The sequence below is a fragment of the Gopherus flavomarginatus genome, chromosome 6 (genome assembly GCF_025201925.1).
Source record: "Gopherus flavomarginatus isolate rGopFla2 chromosome 6, rGopFla2.mat.asm, whole genome shotgun sequence".
NCBI lineage: Eukaryota > Metazoa > Chordata > Testudines > Testudinidae > Gopherus > Gopherus flavomarginatus.
The window spans coordinates 31,647,774-31,670,986 of record NC_066622.1 but is presented as its reverse complement, the minus strand read 5'-3'; the positions used below and the strand labels follow the sequence as shown (position 1 = coordinate 31,670,986).

At 57.1% G+C, this 23,213-nt stretch overlaps 1 protein-coding gene across 3 annotated transcripts; it reads right to left on the bottom strand.

The window, feature by feature from the left end:
- Positions 1-1,083: 1,083 nt before the first annotated feature.
- On the bottom strand, positions 1,084-11,687 carry LOC127053379 (dual specificity protein phosphatase 10-like). Of its 3 annotated transcripts, XM_050957950.1 has the most exons (5): positions 11,593-11,686; positions 8,981-9,125; positions 6,268-7,442; positions 4,062-4,394; positions 1,084-2,314 (listed from the first exon to the last, which is right to left on the bottom strand). In XM_050957950.1, coding segments are annotated over exons 2-5 (1,782 nt in total). In that variant the 5' UTR covers positions 8,983-9,125; positions 11,593-11,686; the 3' UTR covers positions 1,084-2,042. The 3 variants fall into 3 exon arrangements, with proteins under 3 accessions (XP_050813907.1, XP_050813909.1, XP_050813910.1); XM_050957952.1 differs by lacking the exon at positions 8,981-9,125 and having other exon boundaries at positions 11,593-11,687; XM_050957953.1 differs by lacking the exons at positions 8,981-9,125; positions 11,593-11,686 and adding an exon at positions 10,614-10,670.
- Between the last annotated feature and the right edge of the window lie 11,526 nt (positions 11,688-23,213).

Genomic DNA, 23,213 nt, shown 5'->3' with positions numbered 1-23,213 from the left:
AAACAGCAGAGTCCCCTCCCCCCCGCCACACTCCAAGCTCCTACGCCTGGGGGTGGGACAGCTTCTTTAAATACAAAGCTCTGAGATCCGTGGGGAAAAGGGGGGAGCCCAATACGAGCCTCCACCCCAGGGGATGAGGGGGCAGGGACTGTGGCACGCTCGCTAGCCCCTGGCTGTGCAGCGCCCCCTAGCCAGCTCCAGTGCAGGGCAGGGGGGTTGCATGACTGGCTCTGGGGCAGACAAGGGTGTGATTGTGTCAGGATGGGATTGCGTGAATGGGGAGAGTGGTGTCTGGGGGGTGGGCTTGTGAACGTGTGTGTAATGGGGGGGCAGGTGAGTGCATGGGGCAGGGTCTCTGGTGAGTGGGTTCATGCATTTGCCTGGCTGCCCATACGCATCTAACCCACTCCTGCCCCAGGTGGGGCTCTGCCTTCCTCCAGTGGGGGCTGGGCCCTGTCTAGCCCCTGCTGCAGCCTTAGCTAACACCTGGGCCTACAGCTCAGCCAGCAGAAAGGCTCCAGCTTTAAGAGCCAGACCCTGTGGGTCCCTCCCTGTGGTTGAAGCTCCAGCTGGGGTGTTGGGACACCTGGGAACTCATGAGGGCACAAGGGGGCACCTGTCCATGGCTCGGGGGGGGGGGGGTGCATGTATGGCGACTCCTGTGGGGTGTGCCCAGGTCACAGGGGCTGTGAGCAGTATGTGTGCAGTGCTGCCTGAGAGGGGGTGTGGATGAGCGTGCATATGGCTGGGGGGTGGGGAGGGATTGTGGGCAGTGCCTCTCTCTATGCAGGGAGAGGGGTCTCTCTTTGCTGTCACCCCCCCAACAGAAACTAGCCCCATCCCTTCATTTTTGGCTCCCCCACGCTCCCATCCACCCCTCATATCTGCACCCTCCATGGTGGGGGGGAACCAAACTTAGCACTGGAAATAAGGGGGAGGGGCTGGAAGACATTAAAATGGGGGGAAGAGAAATTCCCTCTCACCCAGATTTTGCAGGACCATTAACTATAGAGGCCCCCCCATTTGGGGGAGGAGGGAAAAAAAAAGGTTAAAAGCCAAAAACTCCTACTGCATCTCAGATAAATAAGAAACCCCCCTCCCCATAGTTCTCCCCAGCTCCCACAAATCTCCCCCTCCCCCCAGAGGAGGGCATTTTAAAGAGACAGTAACCAGCAGCCTCATGAAATGAACCAGCATGGTACAAAAGCGAAGGAGGCACCCCCCACTTTGGAGCCCCTCCCCAAGTCTTTAAAAATAAATATCCCCTAATGGAAGACTATTCTGATTTACTAAACTGTATTGCCCTGGAGGGAGTGTGTGTGGGGGGTCTCTCTCCTACACTGGGCGCTGCGGGAGGAGACCTTCCCGTCCAATGTAATCCCCTCCCCCCCCGCCCCCCGTACACAAGAAAGGTGCTACTGTCATTTTAAGACATCAGTCAGTATAACAGGTTGACGGTCAGGTATGGAGCAGCAGAGTCCAAAGAATATAGGGTGGGGAGGCCATGGGGCCCCCAAAACTCCATCCATGTTGGCGCTGTGAATCAGTCTGGAAGAAAGTCTGTGATCATCCTGAGTTTTCAAAAAAAATCTGCAAGGTTTTTTTTTTTTTGCTTTTTGTTGTTGCGTGGCGGGGGGTTGGCCTGTGTTCCTCCCAAATCCCTGTAGCGCCCCCCACATCCCCTTCTCCGCAGCAGACTTCAGCAAAGCAGCACCCAGAGCGGAGAGGCCAAGGGAACAACAGGCCACAGGGACCCCCAAAATACACACACACACACCCAATAAATAGCAGGCAACAGCCCTCTCCACTGCACACACACGCAGAGATTGGTCTTGGGGTAAAAACTGGCCCCTCTCGTCAGCCCTCTATCAACGGGCACCTGGCGGCACATGGGGCACAAGTGGGCAGAATGGGCATTGGTGCCCTGGTATCTGGCCCCCAGGCCTGGCCTGTTGGAAGCCCGTCCATCCGTCCAGTTATTGCACACGCTCCCCTCCCCTCCCCGCCCTGAGATGGGTGGCCTGGCCCAGCCCAGGCCCCCCTCACACCTCGGTCTCCACTCCAGTGAGCTTGAGCTTGGGGGTGAGGATACGGGGTGTGACCCCTGCGTTGAGATCCATCTCGAACTCCAGCAGCTGCCCCATGAAGTTGAGGTTGGGTGAGATGATGGGGCGTTTGCCTTTGACATACTTGTAGGCGTCGCTCATGGTCATCAGCGTGTGCTTCATCAGGTAGGCGATGACGATGGTGGCTGAGCGCGAGACACCCGCCTGGCAGTGGATCAGCACACCCTTACCCCGCTCGTGTGCCTCCTCTGGGGGAAGGGGACAGATGGCGGGTCAGTGCCTCTTACCAGTCCAGCCCTGTACGCAGCCCTGCACCAAACCCCCTCCAGCCCCCATTATCCTCAGCACCACCAGCCCAGCTACCCTGTCCTTTGCACCCTCAACCCCCTGCATATCCCAACCCTCTATCCAATCCCCTGCATCCCCACTATGCCCAGCACCCCCAACCCCCGCATACCCCAACTCTCTACCCAATCCCCTGCACCCCTACTATGCCCAGCACCCCCAACCCTCCACATATCCCAACCCTCTACCCAATCCCCTACACCCCGACTGTGCCCAGCACCCCTAAACCCCTGCATACCCCCAACCTTCTACCCAATCTCTTGAACCCCTGACTCTGCCCTTCACCCGCAACCTTGCTACCCAATCCCCTGAACCCTCCACTATGCCCACCACCCCCAGCCACTGCACCCCAACCCTCTAGTCTATCCCCTGCACCACCACTATGCCCAGCACCCCAACCCCCTGCATACCCCAACCCTCTACCCAATCCCCTGAATGCTCCACTATGCCCTGCACCCCCAACTCTGCTACCCAATCCCCCGCACCCCCACTATGCCCTGCACCCCCAACCAGGGCCGGTGCAAGGAAGTTTCGCACCCTAGGCGAAACTTCCACCTTGCACCCTCCCCAGCTAACCCCGCACCCCTCCCCCACGGCAGCTATCTCAGCCCCCACCCGGGGAGCCCCCCTCGCAGCAGCTACCCCCCCACCGTGACAGCTAACCCCTCTCCCCCCCATCCCCCCATGGCAGCTAACCCTGCCTGGGGAGACTTCCCCCCACCCCCCTGCCAAAGCTAACCCTGCCTGGGGAGACTTCCCCCCACCCCCCTGCCAAAGCTAACCCTGCCTGGGGAGACTCCCCCCACCCGCCAAAGCTAACCCTGCCTGGGGAGACTCCGCCCCCTTCCGCCAAAGCTAACCCTGCCTGGGGAGACTTCCCCCCACCCCCCTGCCAAAGCTAACCCTGCCTGGGGAGACTCCCCCCCCCCCCCCCCCCGCCAAAGCTAACCCTGCCTGGGAAGACTTCCCCCCCACCCCCCTGCCAAAGCTAACCCTGCCTGGGGAGATTTCCCCCCCTCAAAGCTAACCCTGCCTGGGTAGGCCGCCCCAGCTCACCTCGGCTCTGCCTCCTCCACTGAGCACACCGGCGCTGCTCTAATTCTCCTCCTCGCTTGGAGGAGACTTAGAGCGGGGCTGTGTGCTCAGCGGAGGAGGCAGAGTGCAGGTGAGCTGGGGCAGGGAGCTGTTCCCCTGTGCGCCTCCCCCGCATTACTGTGGGCACCCCTCCCCGCGTGCTCCCTCACCCAGCTCACCTCCACCTCCTCGCTTGAGGGGGCTTTTAGGCACCCCCAACCACTAGGCGCCCTAGGCGGCCGCCTAGTTTGCCTAAATGGTTGCACCAGCCCTGCCCCCAATCCTGCTACCCAACCCCCGGCACCCCCCACTATGCCCAGCACCCCCAAGCCCCTGCACCCCCACTATGCCCAGCACCCCCAAGCCTCTGAATGCCCCCAACCCTCTACCCAATCCCCTGCATTCCCCCAGCCCTGCTGTGCCCCCTCACATGCTGGCCCATCTCCTCAGGCTGCGGGGGTGGGGGTGGGGAGCGGCACAGTGTTCAGCGTGGGTGCAGCCTCCTGTCCCCAACCCTCTCTACTCCTGGGGACACCACCCCAGCCCCCCTCCCTGCTCCCGAGCTGCCCCCCATACCGATGAACTCGAAGGCCTCCTCAAAGTACTGGCGCAGGTCCTGGCGGCTGTTGTCGGTGGCAGGCAGGCGCTTGTAGTGCAGGTGCCCACTCTGGGCGTGGTAGAGGGGCAGGTGGGTGGTGACGTTCAGCACATGGCCCACGTTGAGGCTCAGCATCCGCTCCAGGTCCTGCGCGTCGCGCTCGTTGCCCAGGAACAGGAAGGGCAGGATGGGGCTCAGCTCGGCGCTCTCCAGGTCGGGGGTGAGGGGTGGCCCCGCAGGGTCCCCATCCACTCCCTCCAGGACCCCCACAGCTTCCTCCAGCGACTCTGACGGTGGCACTGCCACACTCCCTGCAGGCAACAGCTCAACATCACGGGGGCATATGGACCCACACTCAGTCCTGCGCCTGTCCTGAACCCCCTAAACTCAGACCCTGGCCTGTCAACCCCCACACTCAGACCTGCCTCTGGCCTGAATCTCCCAAACTCAAACCTCTGGCTTCAGAATCCCCCACACTCAGCTGCCCCTGGCCTGAATCCCCCAAACTCAAACCTTCCTTTGGCCTCAATCCCTCAAATTCAGACTTGCCTCTGGCCTGTACCCCCTAAAGTCAAACCGCTGAGAGCCCCCTGCCTGTGAACCCCCCAGTCTCAGAAGCCCCCCAACTGATGCCTCAGATTCAGACTGGCCAAAATTCAGAGCCCTCCAGCCCGTGAATCACCAAACTCAGAACCCCTCTGGCCTGAGGCCCCAAATCCAGATTCTCTCCGCCTGACTCCCCACTCTGACCACCCACACCCAGCCTTCCCCAGCTGAAACCATCCCTTGAGAACTCCTGAAACTCAGCCTCTCCTACTCTGCCCTGAACCCCAGACTAGAAACTCACCCCAGACCCTCTAGCTCACACCCTCCCAGCCCAAGAGCTCTGTGGTTTATGAATCCCTCAAAGTCAGGGGAGCCCCTTGGCCTGAGCTTCCAAATTCCAGCCCTGCCTCATAACTCAGCTCAAATTACAGCCCTGGAACCTTCAACCTAGCTGGATTGCAAACCTCCTCTACCCCAACCTTCAGCACCTCAGTCCCCCCAGCCCTGAACCCTCACCCCAAGCACACCATGCACCCCAGTTCCTGACCTTTGACCCCAAAGACCCCGAACACTGACCTTCAAGCTCTGAACTACCCCCACCCAGACTAACCCCCAATCTCTGACCTTCTCCCCACAACCTTTCTCTCCAAATTCTGAGCAGCACAAGGGGGGTAGAGAAAATGTCACCATTTCCCTGTTCTGTTGACCGCCCTCCCCCAGGGCTGGCACCACCCACGCCCACCCCGACTCTGCAGCCTGCAAGCGCTGCTGGGCTGGGCTGGGGGTGCAGCCAGCGCCCTAAGGCCAGCTGGATAAAATGTGGTTGAGTCTCTCTGTGGGCCCGAACTGGGGTGGAGGAAGGAGGGAAATTTGGGGGGAAGGGACAGGGAAGGAAGATGCTGGAGGGAGAGACATGTATGAGAGGGGGAGTCTGGGTGGAAGGGCCAATGGAACTAGGGGAGCTGGGGGGATTGTAGCAGCTCAATGCCTGGCTCCCATCACAAATGGGGGTCACAGTTTTGTCCAATGGCTGTCAGTGCCCCAGCAGGGAGTGGGGGAGGGGCAGTGAAAGGAGTGATGTCATGTCACCAGCTGGGCTGAGATCAATCCCGTTCAACAGGCTCAGAACAGGGGGGCGCTTGGGCCAGCTGCACTGGCCCCCCCACCCCTTAACTCTGCCATCTGTTCCCTATGGATCCTGCTGGGATGAGGTCAGAGGGTCCTGTGCTGGGGGATGAGGGGAGGCCATGGGAGGGGCAATACAAGGCTAGGGGGCGGGAAGGGAAGGCAGGGCGCACTGTGCAGGAGCTGGAGGGTCTGGGACTGCAAGGAGTCTGGGGGTCAAGCCTGGGAGAGGGGAGGGTGCACTGGGAGGGGTGAGTCCTGGAGATCAGGGGTGCACTGCAAGGGGTCTTGGCTTGAGGGGATGGGGGGAAATCTCTCCCCAGCCCTAGGAATCTCTGTGAGAAGCCCTGTCAGGTCTCAGCCAGGACAGGCGTGCTTGAGAAGACAGGTTCTCTCTCCTCCCCTCTGTGCACCCACCCTGTCCATCCGCCCCCCTATCCAACCCCCTGCATGCCCACCAGAGCCTGCCACCTCACGCCTCCTTGGTACCACCATCGCCACATGCCCACCTACCTCTCCTGCTCTGCACCTCCTTACTGAGTGAGTCCAGCACCAGGTGGAGGTTCTGGGCGGGCAGGGTTTTGCGGGGCTCGGGAGGGGCCGGAGGGGCAGAGGGCTCGCCCACTGCAGCACAGCAGCCGTTCTGCTGCTCCTTGGGCCAGAGGCGCTGCAGGGAGTCGTGGGGGTCCTTGGAGGCCATGAAGTCCAGCATGGCCAGTTTGCCCTGCTGGAGGCGCCGCCTGCCGGCCGCATCCGAGACACTGAAGTGCATGGCGCCCTGCAGCTGGCTCTTGGTGTACTGCATCAGGTTGCGGCAATCCAGGATCAGCGGCGCCCCCTGCTGCTGGGTGCGGGAACGGCTCATCTTCTTGGCCAGCTCTTCAGGCCAGATGGTGCGCACGCTGTAGTCATCCTCATCATAGCTGGAGGAGGGCGAGCTCCTGGCTGGGGGGTCGTAGGCTACGATGGGGTCACTGCTGCAGAAGCTGCAGGAGGAGCTGACCGACTTAACTGAGGGGTTGCATGCCAGGCAGGCCAGGGACTTGAGGGCTGACGGGGTGCAGGGCAAGCACCCCAGCTTCTTGACCGAGGGCGGGGAGCAGCTGAGGGAAGCCAGACTGGAGTGGCATGACAGGCACCCCAGGGAGCGCAGCCCCGGCTTAGGGCTGGTGTCATCACAGCGCATCAAACGCCAGCAGCCCCGGCAGCCGCCTTTCAAGGGGTGCATGGTGCCTGCTCCGGGGCTGGAGAGGCAGGAGGAAGCGGGTGATGGGGGGTCCCTCCTGGCTGGCCGCGAGTTTTCCTTAAAGCAGCGCTTCTTAAGCTTGGCTTGAGGCAGCAGCACCTTGAGCTCCGGCCCCCCGCAGGACCTGCTGCCGCCCTGGTGGAGGTCAAGCTGCAGGGAGAGGTTGCGCTCCCGTGCCCGGCTCTGCACGGCCCCCACCGTCAACTTGATGTCGATGGTGTGGGAGTGAGGGGGTGGGAGGCAGGCCTGGGGCTCCTGATAGTGTGGGGCAGCCCCGATTCGGTCCTTAGGGAGTGGGTGGCTCGGGGGTCTCCGTGCCCGGGGTGACAGGAGCTGCTTGTCGGCAGGGAAGCTGTGATTGAGGCGCAAAGCCAAGGTCTTGGGGCGCTGGAGGACGGAGAGGCGGTCTTCCAGGGGTGAGGGAGGCATTGGGAAGGATGACCTGCAGAGAGAGGGGAGAGAGGGTCAGGAGGGTGTGGGATACTAAGGGGCACAGAGGGGTAGTCCCCACACCAGTGGTCCTCTCCACATGCCAGCCAAGCTGTGCCTCCCTGCACACACACACACCCTGCTAGGGACACCAGGGCTGAGACCCAGCAAACTCATTTCACACCCTCCCAAAAGCGTTTTAACCCTTCATGCTCTAGCTCTGATATTTCAGGTGAGGTCCAGTCATTGCAGCCAGGGTCAGGGGGTGGAGCACTAGAGTCCTGGCTCCCTATTGGCTTTGCAGTTAAATAGTCCTTCCCCCCCCCACCCCCGGTGCCTGCATCCCAGTGCTGGGAGGGGGATCCCTATACAAACCATAGCAAGGGGGGGGGCAAGAGCAGCTGAGTTGGGGGGTGCTCTGGGCAGCCCTCCTGGTCCAAGCTCCTGGTTGCAGATTCCACCCCTCCCCCATTTTGGTGCCTTATCAGTTCCAAGCACCCCATGCTCCCCTGAGCCTGAGTCAGATTCAAAGAGGCCAATTCATCTCTGTTCTCTGCACCAGCAGAGATTAACCCCCCCTCCCCTATGCCTTGGTGGGCTCCAGCTACCGGCAGCCCCACATCACACACGTGGCCGGGGTACAGGGCTGCTGGGGGGAAGCATATCCCACTGGGGCCATGAAGGAATCATGTGGGAAATTACACTCTGTGCCCCCTCAACACCAGCACTCCATCCCCCATCCTCACACAGCCCCTCCCCCCATTTCCTGCCACCATGGCAACTCTGACCTCCCCCTACTCCTCTCTTTGTCTCCCAGTGAGGGTCCATGCCCCATCTCCCCTTCCATTCTGACCCCCTCTCCAGCCCCGCCCACACCTGTGATGGTCTCTACTTTCCCCACAACCCCCTGCCTTGTGTCAGCATTCCTCTGTGACTCTGTCCCCCTTCTGGCCAGCCCTGAAGCACTCCCCATGCTCCCCCAGGACAGCAGCTGTGCTCTAAAGCGGGTTGACAGAGCCGGCTACTCCCATCAGCGCCTCTGGCAGCAGGGGGAATGTGAGGGACAGAACTGCAGAACAGGGGGGAGGGGTTCCCCCCCACTAGAGAGGAGTGTCTGTGCCCTTCTAGCCTGGGATCTTTCCCCAACAGACCAGGGGCTATCGAGGGCTGCAGGGCCTGGGCTGAGCTACTCTTAAGGACACCCACGTGCATCCACATAAGGGGAAAGCCATGCACAGTCGCAGCTCTACATAGGCCTATGGGCTTACACACTCCTGCACACTCAGCCACACGCATACACAGATGCACTCTCACACGCTCTCCAGCACACGCACTCAGACACACACACGTGCACAGATGCACATTTGTGTGCACACTCATCTCCATGCACGCACATGCCTATGTGAAGTCAAACATACACCCCTGGCACTCACCCCCATGCACACTCACATTTGTACTCATGGACATGTGTGCTCACATTAGTGCCTGCTCACGCCAGGTCACACACTCATACTGGTGCACACCCACCTCAGTGCATGCATAGGCACTTACATCAGAGCATACAAACTGGTGTATGTTCATCCGAGTGCACGCCCATGCACATCCTACTGGTGCATGCTCACCCCAATGCATGCCCACATGCTCTGCTCTTTAGCTGGCGAGTCCAGGTCCCTGGGGCAACATGTTTAGTCCCTCTCTGAAAAGCAAAATCACGGAACTTCTAAAAATACCCAGCTGAGCTCAGGGGCTGGCAGCGCCCAACAGGGGCTCGTGCTTCCTCAGGTTACCACCCGGGGGTGAGCTCACCAGCTGGCCCCAGAAATGCTGTGCTGGGCAGAGTGAGGAGGGAGGGCAGGGGAACTGTTCAGACAGCTGTCCCCATCTCTGTCACCAGGGGGCAGCCCTAGTGCCATGAACCAAAGCACCCCCAGCTCTTGGGGGAAGGGGGCTGTATCCTTGGCCACCCCATCTCCCAGTATGTGATACCCATTGCCAGCCAATCAGCAGTAAAGATTCCCTGTGGATTCTGCCTGGTTGGGGAGAGGGCTGTTCTTCCACCTGCAGAAATTCTGATTGGCTAGGGACCAGACTGCTTTTCTAGCTGGGGGTGGTGGAAGGGACAGGGGCAATGCTGCTTAGCTGCTCCTGCCCCTCTGCCCCCCACCCCACCTTCCTGCTACAGTCTCCTCCTGTCCCTAGACCCCCCTCCAGCTCCTGTCCCCATGTCACTCCTCCTACTCACTTACCCTCCCCTCCCCTCTCCCTGCACACACACCCATAGTAGAGTTACAGCCCCAATCCCATAGGGTGGGTGTACCCTCTCCCACATTTTGCCCCATTCTAAACAGAGAAATAATCCCAGTGCTGGGAGCACGTGGCTCTTTCGTGGGCAGCTGCCTGCCTCTGATGGAGAGGTTGGGAGTAATTAACAGGAGCATGAGGTGGTTGGGTGTCTGTGTGTGTCAGGACAGGCACATGTGTGTATACGCATGCTGAGCTGGCTGCATGGGCACATCATGGGGGGAGAGGGAGTGTGCACTGTGGGATATGTACCTATGCAAGCTTTTGTATGTTGTGTGTGCACTTTTTCTGCGTGCTGTGGTGCAAGCATGCACCAATGCGAGGGTGCATCTGTGTGCAAGCTTTGGCATGCTGAGTTGTGCAAGTCTGTGTTTGTGCACTTGTGCCTGATGTGGTGAATGTGTATTCTGGTAGGCGCGTGCACTTTGCAAGCTTTGGCATGTTGTGGAGGGTGTGTTGTGGTAAGCATGTGTTGTGGTTGGTAAGGGTGTGTGTGCAAGCTTTGCAGGTTAGGGTGGGTGTCTATTTGTGTATACCTGAGCATAGGTGTGTGCGTCTGTGTGTGTGTCACAGCATAGGTGAGTGCAATCATGCATGTTCCTCCAGCAGTCATTGTCATGCTCATGCACACACATGTGGGGGTGGGGGTGTAAAGCCCAGGAGCTCATTGGCCAACCTCAGGAGTGCCACCAGTAACTTCCCCCCTGAGCCCCTGAATATGCTATCACAACCCAAAAATAACCCCTTGTGTCACTGCAGCGCTGAGCATAGAGTGGGCACAAGGTCCCACGGGCCTCCCAGCTCCCTGTAAGGTAAGGTCACAGCCAGCCAGACTGACAATACCCCCACTCCCACCATGGCACTGAGCCATGAACCCAGTTACCTGCTGCAGGGGCAGGATCCCACTCAGCCCCCTCCAAGGCCTGACATCACACTTGTCCTGCACCCTCAGCCTGGCATTGCCTCCCGTCCCCCCAGCCTGGCATTCCTCCCCATCTCCCCATCATGGCATCATCCCCTCCTGTCTGGCATTGTCCCCATCTCTCCAACATGGCATCATCCCCTCCAGCCTGGCATTGCCCCCCATCTCCCCGACATGGCATCACCCCCTCTTGTCCTGGCATCACGGTTCTCTATCCTCCCCCAGCCTGGCATTCCCTGCCCGGAGTGGGAGCCCGTCTGTCACCCATGATCGCGGCTCCAGCCTTCCCCTCCCACGCGCCCCAAAGCTCTGCCGTAACAAGCCGTTCTGCCAGCCACCACAAGCTCTGCTGGGTGTCCCCGCTCCCACTCCCCTCTTTCCCGTGTCCCCCCCGTTCAGACAGCAGGATACCCCCACCCCGCCATTCTGGCAGCAAGTCACCACCTCTGACAGCTTAACCCTTCCCTGGTTCCAACCGGTCCCCTGTCCCAGCTTCCTTCATTAGCGCCCGGCGCCCCCGCTCCAGATGTGCGCCCCCCCCAACCAGCTGTATTACAATACATCCCCAAGCTGCTACCATGCTAGGAACCCCTACGCTGGGGGGTCACCACTTTCGGGGATGTCTCCTCTCTCTCTCTCTCTCTCTCTCTCCGCGCGCACACACACACACCACACACACACACACGCCTCTACCCCTACCTCCAAATCTTTGCACCCTTGCCCACAAAGCGCTGCGCCCTTCCCCCACATGTTCGCACCCCGGACCCCTTGAGCCAGCCAGGTGTTTGCCTCCCTTTGCCCAGAACGTTCCCCTTCCCAAAACAAATCCCCCGGGGAGAAGCAGCCCCCGTGCCAAGCCCCTAGCACCACTGAGTGCCAGTCAGAGCCCCCCCATGTCCCAAGGGGTGAGGGGGTACAGGATACCCAGCCACCCTCTTACCTGCATCAGATCCCTATGCTGTAGCTTATGCCCATGTGAGTGGAGGTTAGGGGGGTCCTTGGAAGCCAGCCTCTGCGTCCCCCCAATGCCCAGGCAAATTCCACCCCCCGGGTTGTCTATTTACTTCCCCCACCCGCACCCCTATCTGGTGCTGAAGCCTTGCTTTGATGGGAAGGGGGAGCAGGAGGCGGGGCTATGAGGGTGACATCATCTGTAGCCAATGAGAGCGAGCCCGGATCTCCGGGATGGTGAGGGACCGGGACACGTGACCCAAGCTGGCTTCATTGTGAAAGGAAGGAAGGACGGAGGACCCTCTTGTCTGTGTGTTTGTCTGTCCACGGGGGAGGGCGCTGGAGAAACACAGGGACCGATCTACCTAACCCCATTGAGATCGAGATCCATCCACCCCCCAGGGAGAGCGACCGCTACCTAGCCCCATAGAGACCCAGATCCATTCACCCCCATAGAGAGCGACTGATCTACCTAACCCTGTAGATACCCAGATCCATCCACCCCCATGGAGAGCGACCGCTACCTAACCCTGTAGAGACCCAGATCCATTCACCCCCATAGAGAGCAACTGATCTACCTAACCCTGTAGATACCCAGATCCATCCACCCCCATGGAGAGCAGACAGCAAGCATAAAAAAGCGGGGTGGGGGGTAATAAGCGCCTATATAAGAAAAAGCCCCCAAAATTGGGACCTTTCCTATAAAATTGGGACTTCTGGTCACCCTAGCTCTACCTAACCCTGTAGAGACCCAGATCCATTCACCTCCATAGAGAGCAACCAATCTACCTAACACCACAGAGACTCAGATCCATCCACTCCCATGGAGACCCAGATCCATCCACCCCCAATAGAGAACGACCGATCTAGCTAACCCCATAGGGACCAGATCTATCCACCCCCAATAGAGAGTGACCAATCTACCTAACCCCATAGAGACCCAGATCCATCCATGCCCATAGACAGCGACTGATCTACCAAACCACATAGAGACCCAGATCCATCCACCCCACAGAGCAACTGATTTACCAAATCTCACAGAGACCTAGATCCATCCACCCCCATAGACAGCAACCAATCTACCTAACCCCATAGGTCCAATAGATCCATCTATCCATCCAAGTCGACCTATTTATCCATTCATCCCCATGCATATCCATCTAACCAGATCTCCATGCAGCCATCCCCCATCCATCTATTTATCTACTTATCAATGCCCATACACATCCTATTATCCAGCTAGCCACCCATTCCTGCACACATCCAGCTAGCCATCCACCCTATATACATCCAGCTATCCATTCCCATGCACCTCTATCAAGGTATCTAACTGTCCACCCCCCCTCGCCACCATCCTTTTCCTTACTGCAGCGCTTCCCATTGCAACACATTTTATTTCAATCGTATAACTATCACTCTCCCTCCTTCACTGTGATTTACAGATGGGGAAACTGAGGCAATGTGGGAGGGAAGGGCCTTGTGCTCAATGTTATGCTGGGTGTCTGCAGCAGGGCTGGGAGGAGAACTCAGGAGTTCTGTGCTCTAAAGGCTGCATTACAAAGTGCAGGGGGGACAGGGAGGCTTACATGAATTTTGCAAAGTGCTTTGAGATCCTGGGAGGGAGTCACTAAATTAGCATAATGTCTGTTTGTGTCTCTGTCCCTCCACTGCTAGGAACCCTCTTTCTGTCCATCCATTCTACGCATTAGTGCAGCAGGAGGAGCTGTTTATATCTGGGGTTCCCAAGAATGGTAGGAACAGGGCTGGCTCTAAGATTTTTGCCGCCCCAAGCAAAACAATTTTCCTGTGCCCCCCCCGCCCCGGTCCAACTCCGCCTCTTCCCCACCCCAACCCCCTCCCCAAATCCCCAGCCCCGCCTCCTCCCCTGGGAGCACCACATTTCCCCTACTACCTCTGGGAGGGAGGGAGAAGAAGCGGAACAGCGGCGCACTTAGGGGAGGAGGTGGTTCCTCTGCCCCCCCAGGTTACTTCCTGTGACCCTCCCCGCTCCCCCCACCACCGCAGCTCACCTTCACTCCGCCTGCTTCCCTGCACGCGCCGCCACCACTCCGCTTCTCCCCCATCCCTCCCAGGCTTGCCGCAAAACAGCTGATTCACGCGGCATGCCTGAGAGGGAGGGGGAGAAGCGGAGCGACGGCACGTGCAGGGAAGCAGGCAGAGCGGAGGTGAGCTGGGAGGGGAAGCGGTTCCTCTGCCCCCCCCCCGGTTACTTCCTGCAGCCCTCCCCACGTCCGTCACCGCCGCAGCTCACCTCCGCTCAGGGTCGGCTTCCCAAGCCAAAAAAAAAAAGGAGCCAGAGTGCCGCCCCTTGGAAAGTGCTGCCCCAAGCACATGCTTGGAGCGCTGGTGCCTAGAGCTGGCCCTGGGTAGGAATCAAATGAGCAAGAAATTAAACAGAACAGGGTCATATCCCCCCACACGCAGCCCAGCTTTTGACCTGTCTCCTGTACTGAACCCTTCGCAGCCGGTGGTTCAAAACAAATCTCCCTCACCACCCCGCCGTGCTAAGTGGGAGGGTGGGGTGCAGTGGGCCTAATGTGCAAGCCCTGGTGTGTGTCCAATGCTCACATGTCTGGTGTCTTCTGCCAGAAGAGCTCTCTGTGCTTTGCCCACATCAGAACCTGATGTGTGAGAGCATGTTTCTGTGTGTGTGGACAGGGAGAGGTGTGGGGGGGAGGTGAATCCAGGCACAGGAATGGGGAGAATCTGAGTGTTTGGACAAGTGAAGGTATTTAATGTACATATGGTGAGAACTTCCAAGAGTGTGTGTGTGCATGTGATGTCATGTGTCAACAGACATGTATATGCCTGGGAATTAATGTGTCTGCATGCATGCACACGTGTGCATGGGGCAAGCATGGGGTCATGCATGCATGCACAGGATATGTATGTGTGCATATTTGTCTGTATGTGTTAAGCATGTAAGAGTGCAGATGTGTGACAGATGTGTTAAAGAATTAACACATGATAATACATCTTGCTCATTTTCCACATCCACTGAATCCCAAATCCATGCAAGCCACACCCATTGTACATGACCAACAGATCCCAAGCCCTGCAATCCACGCTGCCTCTCACACCAACACCATACCACGCTCCCCCGTCCCCGAGCGTGCTCCGGAGGGTTGGTACAGGCAACTATGTCTTTGCATCTCAGTGCCTTTGTTTTGAATGCTGTGGGTTCCCTCCCACCAGCATCTCAGGAGGGGACTTTGACACAGGTGTGGTCGGTGACTGCTTAGCATGTTACTCACTGGGTGACACACAGAGCTGAGCAGGGACATGCCCAGTCTGGAACTGGCTTAACGAGAAACTTCTTGAGCTGGAGCCAACAGCTCCAGGTCCCTGGCCATTCGTTGGTGAGGTCATGGGGTGGGGGCGACTCAGGCACCACAACATCAGAGGCCAGATCTCCAGCTGGTGTCAATTAGCCACAGCTCCACTGGAGTTAATGGGATCTAGAGCCCGATGTGGTGTTCCTTTATTGCCTACTGATTTATACGTACATACGTATGTACACACGTGTGTGTGTGTGTGTTAGACAGAACCCCATTCTGGACCCATCCCATAAATCCCTAGGGTGGACCTCCTGCCTGCCGCTTCGATCTCTCTGGGACAGCACCCAGCACGGAGCCAGAACTGCTCCCGTACTGAACCCAACAGCCTGGCCCACCTGGACTAGCCCCATTGGTAGAGCTGACATGCGGCAGCATTGGGGGGCTCCAGCTCTTTGAATCCCTCATTCAGAAGCAGTCACGCTGCAGGACTGCTTGCCTTGCATCCTCGTTCCCCCTGCTGCTGGCGCTGGCGTGGGAGCCGGTGCACCCTCCCACGGGGCCTTTCCAAAGCTGTGAGTCACCAGGGTTGAGCACAGTCCTGTCATGCCCATGAGCTAAATGGGTTTTCCTAGCTCTGGCTCCTCGGGGATTTCAAGGAGGAAAGCATCGAATTAGGCACTATATATGCTGGCAGCACGGCATGTTACAGCAGAGCTTTGAGGTGCATGGGATGCCTTTCAGGGTTCAAAGAGCCAGGACCAGATCCCGTGGTTAGGCACAAATCTAGAAGCACTGCAAGGACTCCAGAATCATGTCCCTGGGCGGAGGGAGAGCAGAATGGGGCCTATTGCTTGGATGGGGAGGGGAAAGGAGTGGAATCCCTGCCACTGCTCTTGCCCCCTGGAAGCCTATTCCAGAGCTATCCCTAGCATTAGAATGATTTCCCTAATATGTATGTATATTTGTGTAGGATATGTGTGCATTTAAGCACATGGGTGTGTGGGCACGAGTTGTGTGCATGTGTGCCGGACGGGTGTGCATGCAAACATGAGTGTGTATGTACAAACAGACACGCAGTCTCACCCTGGGCCAGGCTGATCCCCCAACCCTATAGCCCAGTGCTGGGTTTGTGTGGTTGAGTGTCTGGGCTGCCCCAGCAGAGAGAGAGAGAGAGAGAGAGAGTGCACACACATGGTGGGGGTGTTCCCTAGAGATGCAGGGCCAGACCCACTGTGCACTACCCAGCTGGGCTCATCCACAGAGATCCCACTCCTGGGTCCCAGGAATGATGTCATCAGCAGCCAATCAGAATTGGTTGCTCCGTGCTGAGTTGTAAATCTCTTTCATAATTTTGCAGTGGGCTGAGAGGAGCGGGATTCTCTTGGGGCTGTTCCATTGTCACAGCAAAACAGGAAGGGCGGGGGGAGAATGGAACTAACCATTATAACAGTCTGGGGTCTCTATCTCGCTTTCTATCAGATTGTCTCTCCTGCCACTGGGGAGTCAGGACTCCTGGGTTCTCTCTCCAGCTCTGGGAGGGGAGTGGGGTCTAGCGGGTTAGAGTAGGGGGATGGGAGTCAACACTCTGGGATTTCTATTCCCAGCACATAGTGGGGTCTAAATGGTTTATGGTGGAGGAGAAGGGGTCTAGAGTCAAGACTCCTGGGTTCCGAGGCTGGAGCAGAGTAAGGTGCAGACACAGTTCCCCCTCTCCTAACCATGAGACCCCAATTCCCTCCCAGAGCTGAAAACAGAACCCAGGAGCCCTGACTCTCAGCCCCCTTGTCTCCCCGCGTATTTTCTCACATGCACTGTGTAACTTGCTTGTAAGCTCTTCTTTGTTACTGGGCCCAGCAGTGGCTGTACAAGCTTATTTTTAATGACCCAACAGTTATTTAACTCACACTATGAACAGCTTGTGTTACCAGTGACTTGGGGGTGGGGGTTGGGATCTGAGGTCTTTTCCTTCTAGGGAGTGCTGGCTCTGATCCAGCCAAAGGATGGGGGAATTGGCTGGCTCAAGGGGCAGAGAATGGGATACAGGGGATCAGCTTAGATGGACGGGGGGGGGGGGAGGGGGAAGCATCTTCTGGGAGCCGCTGCAGGGGTTGTGGTATTTTAGGGAATCCTAGGGAGAAGGATAGGGGGATGGGTCAGCCCTGCAGGTATCTGTTGGATCCCCCACCCCCCATCTTGCCCCAAGCATGGAAGGAGATTGCTGAGACAAGCAACTTGCCCCACCCACGTGCTACCCGGTCGATCTCTGACGCCACAGATCTCCCTGCAGCCAGAACAGGCCCAGCAGACAAATCTATACTGTCCCCTGTGCTAGGCTGAGAGCATGAGCATTGTCCCGCTCCTCATGTGTCAGCGCTGCCTTCCCCCATCACAGCACTGCCTCCCCCATGGCACAACTGCCCCCTCACCCACAGCACCCTACCCATGATAGTGCTGCCTCCCCTTCCATGATAGCATCGGACACTGCTGTCTCCCAGCCTCTGGTGTGCTGCTTTCCCTTCCAGTCAGCCCTCCTCTGGTTCTAATCCACTCCTGCCCTGGGAGTAGATACAGCTAGATTGGTGACGCATCTACTCCCGATCAGATTTATGGGCCCATCCAGCCTGGCATCCTTCACTTCCCCTGACACCCCAGATCAGACCAATGGGCCCATCCAACTAGTATCCCTCCCTCCCCTCCACCCTGGAACAGACCACTTGGCCCACCTAGGGTCCTCCAGCTCCCATAATGCACCTGTTTGACAGGCCAGTGCTGCAGGTGTGCTGGTGGGCTTCCGACCCTTAGGGGAAATGATCCATCTGGCACCAAGCACAAATGGGGAATTTGAGGGTGGGTGCCTGCGGGTGGGGGGGGCAGGGAGCTGGCATGTCAGGTGCCAAGGTGCACACCAGCTCACAGTGGGTGCTAACAGCCCTTCCTTACCTTGCATCTTTGATTCTCAAGCACATGGACAGGGCATGTGCACGCAGGGTGAGGCAGGAGGGTGATCAGACCATAGCTGGCATCTGCAGAGGTTGCAATGCAAGGAAGAGGTGCATGCAGCTGGACAGCTCCCCCCTCGCCGGCCTTGAGTCAGGTACTGCCATGCAGCTGGGACACAGTGATACTGCCACCCTACCCTCTAATGGGTATCGACAGACACCGTGTGGGTGGTGATCAGCTGACCTGATCAGCACCACTCCCTGTGAAGGCCCATTAGCCTAGGATGTGCCAGCTGCAGGATTTAAAGCAGGCAGCACAGGAGGGGATGGGATTCAGACTAACGACACAAGGGGAGGCACTTAGATGCAGCCACCTCTGGGGCAGAGCTCAGGGCTTTTGGTACAGGGACACCTCGCCTGGTGCTGAGAAGCAGCTGCCTCTGGGGTGGGTTATGGAGACTGTTTAACACCTAAGGATACACAGTGAGGAAGAATCAAGGAGGTGAGTGGCAATAGAAAGATCCAAGCCTGAGTTAGGCCAGGACACAGGGCTTAAACCCTACCATCCCATAACCCTATTAATTTGACTAGGGCATACCCACCTGGCCTCAGAGACCACCTGCCCAAAGCTCCCCCTGAGCATGGCACGGTTAATCAGTTACATATGTAATTATCCAGAATGCTTTGCAGGAGAAGATTCTAGTGTGGTGTTCCTGACTTGAATCCCGCTCCCCTTGCTGTGCTATGCATCTCAGCCATGGCATAGGTATGGATCTAAGGCAGAAAGACTATCCTTGCATAGTGTATGACTTATCACCCCCAGGCCTGCTGTCATGCATGTGAAGAACACCATGTGTATTGCTGTCTCCATGCATGTTGCCATGGCTACTAGCAATCTTGGATATATAAGTATCCCCCATGCACATGGTCATGCATGCTAGCATTCCATATATGTGGTCATTCATGTTAGCACACATGCACATTAGCATTGGGTCATGATGTTATCAGCTCCATGCATGTTAGTCTCCCATACATGTTATACTTAATGTATGTTGTCATGCATATTAACATCCTTCAGGTATGTTAGTTCCCATGCATATTGTCACATATGTTAGCACCCTCTCTCCATCATAGCATATTCATGCATGCTGTCACATGTATTAGCATCCGCCATTCATGTTAGCATAATTCATATATGTTGTCATGCATGTTAGCATCCTTTATGTGTGTTAATTCCCATGCATGTTGTCATATATGTTAGCAAACCCATGTATGTGCTCATGTTTGTTACACATCCCCAGTGTATGTCAACATCCTCCATGCATATTAGATCACAGGCATGTTGTCGTGTATCTCAGCATGTCCCCCCATCCTATACATGGTCCCACCCATCAACACCCCCCTCTGGTGCATGGAGCCTAGCTCCATCCTTCCATGGTTCCCAAGATCATGTGGTGCTCCACAGTTACATGGTCTGGGTTGGTGTCAAAGGAGCAATTGTACTGAGGGAGGGATAGCTCAGTGGTTTGAGCATTGGCCTGCTAAGCCCTGGGTTGTGAGTTTAATCCTTGAGGGGGCCAAGGACAAAGGGATCTGGGACAAAAATCTGTCTGGGGGTTGGTCCTGATTTGAGCAGGGGGTTGGACTGGCTGACCTCCTGAGGTCCCTTCCAACCCTGATATTTTATGATTCCATGACTACAGGGGGAGGGGAGAAATGCCTGTAGGAGGGGAGTTCACTGCAAGTCCTTGCTGTAGGGTTTGGGGTGAGGGGTCAGAATTCCCTGCACCAAGTGTGTGTGATTCCATGGGGAAGGGGATGCACTGGGAGAAGGATTTACTGTACTGTAGGTCCCTGCTCTAGAGGTCTGGGAGTGAGGGGCTGGGGAGTTTCCCAATGTTGGGGGGGGCCAAGGAATTGCACTGGGAAAGAGGAACACCACTAGTCCCTAATTAAGGGGGGATGGGGACATCTGCAGGTCAATGGAGGTGGATCAGGGCACCCTGCCTTGAAGGCTCCTGTATTGAGGGGACAGACAAAAAGCAGGTGGATGGAGAGAGGGAGTGTTCTCAGAGTTGGGGAATTGCCTCTTACTTTTGGGCATCCTTATAGACTCATAGACTCTAGGACTGGAAGGGACCTCGAGAGGTCATCGAGTCCAGTCCCCTGCCCTCATGGCAGGACCAAATACTGTCTAGACCATCCCTAATAGACATTTATCTAACCTACTCTTAAATATCTCCAGAGATGGAGATTCCACAACTTCCCTAGGCAATCTATTCAGTGTTTAACTACCCTGACGGTTAGGAACTTTTTCCTAATGTCCAACCTAAATCTCCCTTGCTGCAGTTTAAGCCCATTGCTTCTTGTTCTATCATTGGAGGCTAAGGTGAACAAGTTTTCTCCCTCCTCCTGATGATACCCTTTTAGATACCTGAAAACTGCTATCATGTCCCCTCTCAGTCTTCTCTTTTCCAAACTAAACAAACCCAAATCCTTCAGCCTTCCTTCATAGGTCATGTTCTCAAGACCTTTAATCATTCTTGTTGCTCTTCTCTGGACCCTCTCCAATTTCTCCACATCTTTCTTGAAATGCGGTGCCCAGAACTGGACACAATACTCCAGTTGAGGCCTAACCAGCACAGAGTAAAGCGGAAGAATGACTTCTCGTGTCTTGTTTACAACACACCTGTTAATGCATCCCAGAATCATGTTTGCTTTTTTTGCAACAGTATCACACTGTTGACTCATATTAAGCTTGTGGTCCACTATGACCCCTAGATCTCTTTCTGCCATACTCCTTCCTAGACAGTCTCTTCCCATTCTGTATGTGTGAAACTGATTGTTCCTTCCTAAGTGGAGCACTTTGCATTTATCTTTATTGAACTTCATCCTGTTTACCTCAGACCATTTCTCCAATTTGTCCAGATCATTTTGAATTTTGACCCTGTCCTCCAAAGCAGTTGCAGTCCCTCCCAGTTTGATATCGTCCTTGGGTACCAGGTGCCTGGATCTCACATGCTCCTGGTGGTGCCTTTGTGCATTGCATGCCCTTGTGCAACACATAGCCTCAGCATCCTCACATATTGCACAGATGCAATTCAGTGTATCATTGCGTCCAATCATCTCTCCTGTAGCTTGTGCCCAGTGAGCATGTGGACAGAGGGGCTGGGACTTGGGGTGGAATCACAGAGGGACAGAGGGAAGAGTGAGACTGAAAACCATAATTCCCCAACCTGGGTATGCCAGCCCACCTCCCACCCCAGCCCTGCTGATGCCCTTAAATCCCTGCCCATCTCAGTCACGGCTTCTTTAGGGGAAGTTGTGGGGTGCATATCCATAGTTCTGTCTGTGTTTCCTGGAGGGGTTGGATTTTTGGGCGGTCTTATTCTGTCTGTGGTGGGTGGCCTGGGGCTTCTCTTTGTCCTACCCCAGGGCCAATGGAGTTCTTTGCAGCAGAGGTAGGGCCCTCTCGTGGTCAGTAACTCATGGCCTGTTCCTACCCCTCCCCGACTCTTGAATCTTGTTTTTACCCCCGTCATCTGGGTCGATGTCCCCTATCATCTGGGGGATGCCCCCTGCTGGCTAGGAGATGGCACTGCATACCCTCTGCTGGGGGTGTGTTTCCATGCCAAGGGGAGAGGATTCCCATTCACAGGTGACTCTGGCATCCTGCCGGTTCTGGGACCCAGTGGGCAGGGGGATTATGGAAGTTTGGCCCTTTTTTATCTTGCTACACTCCCAGGCTGCTGTGAATCCTTTACAACTCAATGGGGCATGGAAGCATCCCTAGGGGGTGCCCCCACCCATAATTCAACAGGGCCTGGGAACAGCCTTGTGGAGGTGCCTCTGCCCATAATACATTAGGGCCTGGGAGATGCTCTGTGGGGTGCCCCATGCATAACACAATTGGTCTGGGAGCCGTTATGGGGGTTATCCCTGTCCATAATGCACTGGGTCTTATGAACAGCCCTGGGGTGACTCTACCCATAATGCAATGGGGCCCATGTGTGGCCTGAGGGTGCCTCTAGCTATAATTAAATGGCGCCCAGGAGCAGCCCTGAGGGTATCCCTATAAATCATAATGCAACAGGGCCTGGAGGCAGCCCTGGGAGTCTACCGGTGATACAGTTGGGCCTGGGGGTGCCCCTACCTACAGTGCAGCAGGGTGAGTAGCAACCCCCCGGTAATGCTCCTGAGGTTCCAAGGGGTTGAGTGAGAAAGTCCTGCTGGGGGAGGCAGAAGAAACACAGACCCCTGTAACCTCTGTGTCTCAGTGTGACCTGCTTTAGGGTACCCTCTGCCTTGGGGGTCCCTTCCTTCCCCTCAACTCTGCAGCTTCCCCCTGCTGTTAAACAAGTCCTGCTGTTGGAAGCAGCCCCCCTTGTGGGTGCTACGGGAGTTCCTCAGCCTGACCCACCTTGTATCTCCAACCAGCTATGTGTATGATGGGCATCGTGCCCTTGGCCACAGCTCCCTCTTGGACTCAGGGGTTGCTTCGCCCACCTCCTTGGGAGGGGAGGGGCTTGGGATGCAGAGGTACTGGGGGGTAAGAGGCTCAGAGGAAAGTGGTCTGGGGACACACGTGTGTGGGGAGTCTGGGGGGCACAGGACTGGAGGGCTCAGATGCAGTTGGAGAGGAAGTGTGTGTGGTGCCCTCAATGACACCCAGCTGGCGGTGGGCTGTCTTGCTCCTGCCTGGGCTTTAGCCATTGATTTGCTCTGATTCTCCACTGGGGGCATGTCTCCTCTGCACAGTCCCTGCAGAGCCCCCAGACCCTTCACTGCTGGTGCTCAGGACTCCTCTCTGCAGCTGGGAGAGGTGAGTCCCAGCTCCTCCCCTCCCCCCCCCCGCCCCCGCAACCCAGGCACTCAGTCCAGCAGCCAGGGTTGCTGGGTAATGGGGACAAGACAGTGAAGGGTTAATGGCAGAGTAGCTCCCTGCCTTCCTCACCTGATCATGTATCTGGACCCCCCAGCACCTCCCTCCTGCCCTCCATCGGGCTTTATAGGTAGAAACTCCTACTCTAAGGCAGAGCTCGGGGGGGATCCTGATCCACAGCAGGGCCACCCAGAGGATTCCGGGGGCCTGGGGTCTTTGGAGGCAGGGGGCCTCCGTTTGGCGGTAATTCGGCGGCAGGGGGTCCTTCCACTCCGGGACCTGCCGCCGAAATGCCCCAAAGACCCGCGGCAGAAGCCCCCCACCGCCAAATTACCGCCAAAGACCCGGCACTTCGGCGGCAGGTCCCGCTTTGGTGGTAATTCGATGGCGGGGGGTCCTTCCGCCCTGGAGTGGAAGGACCCCCCACCAGCGAAGACCCGGAGCTGAAGAAGGTCTGGGGGCCCAGGCCCCACGAAAGTTTTCTGGGGCC

Coding starts and splice junctions, on each gene's coding strand:
- LOC127053379 (XM_050957950.1), bottom strand. Junction 4,395..6,267: donor GGAGGTGCAGAGCAGGAGAG/GTAGGTGGGCAT, acceptor TGTTGCCTGCAG/GGAGTGTGGCAGTGCCACCG. Junction 2,315..4,061: donor GGAGGCCTTCGAGTTCATCG/GTATGGGGGGCA, acceptor CCCTTCCCCCAG/AGGAGGCACACGAGCGGGGT.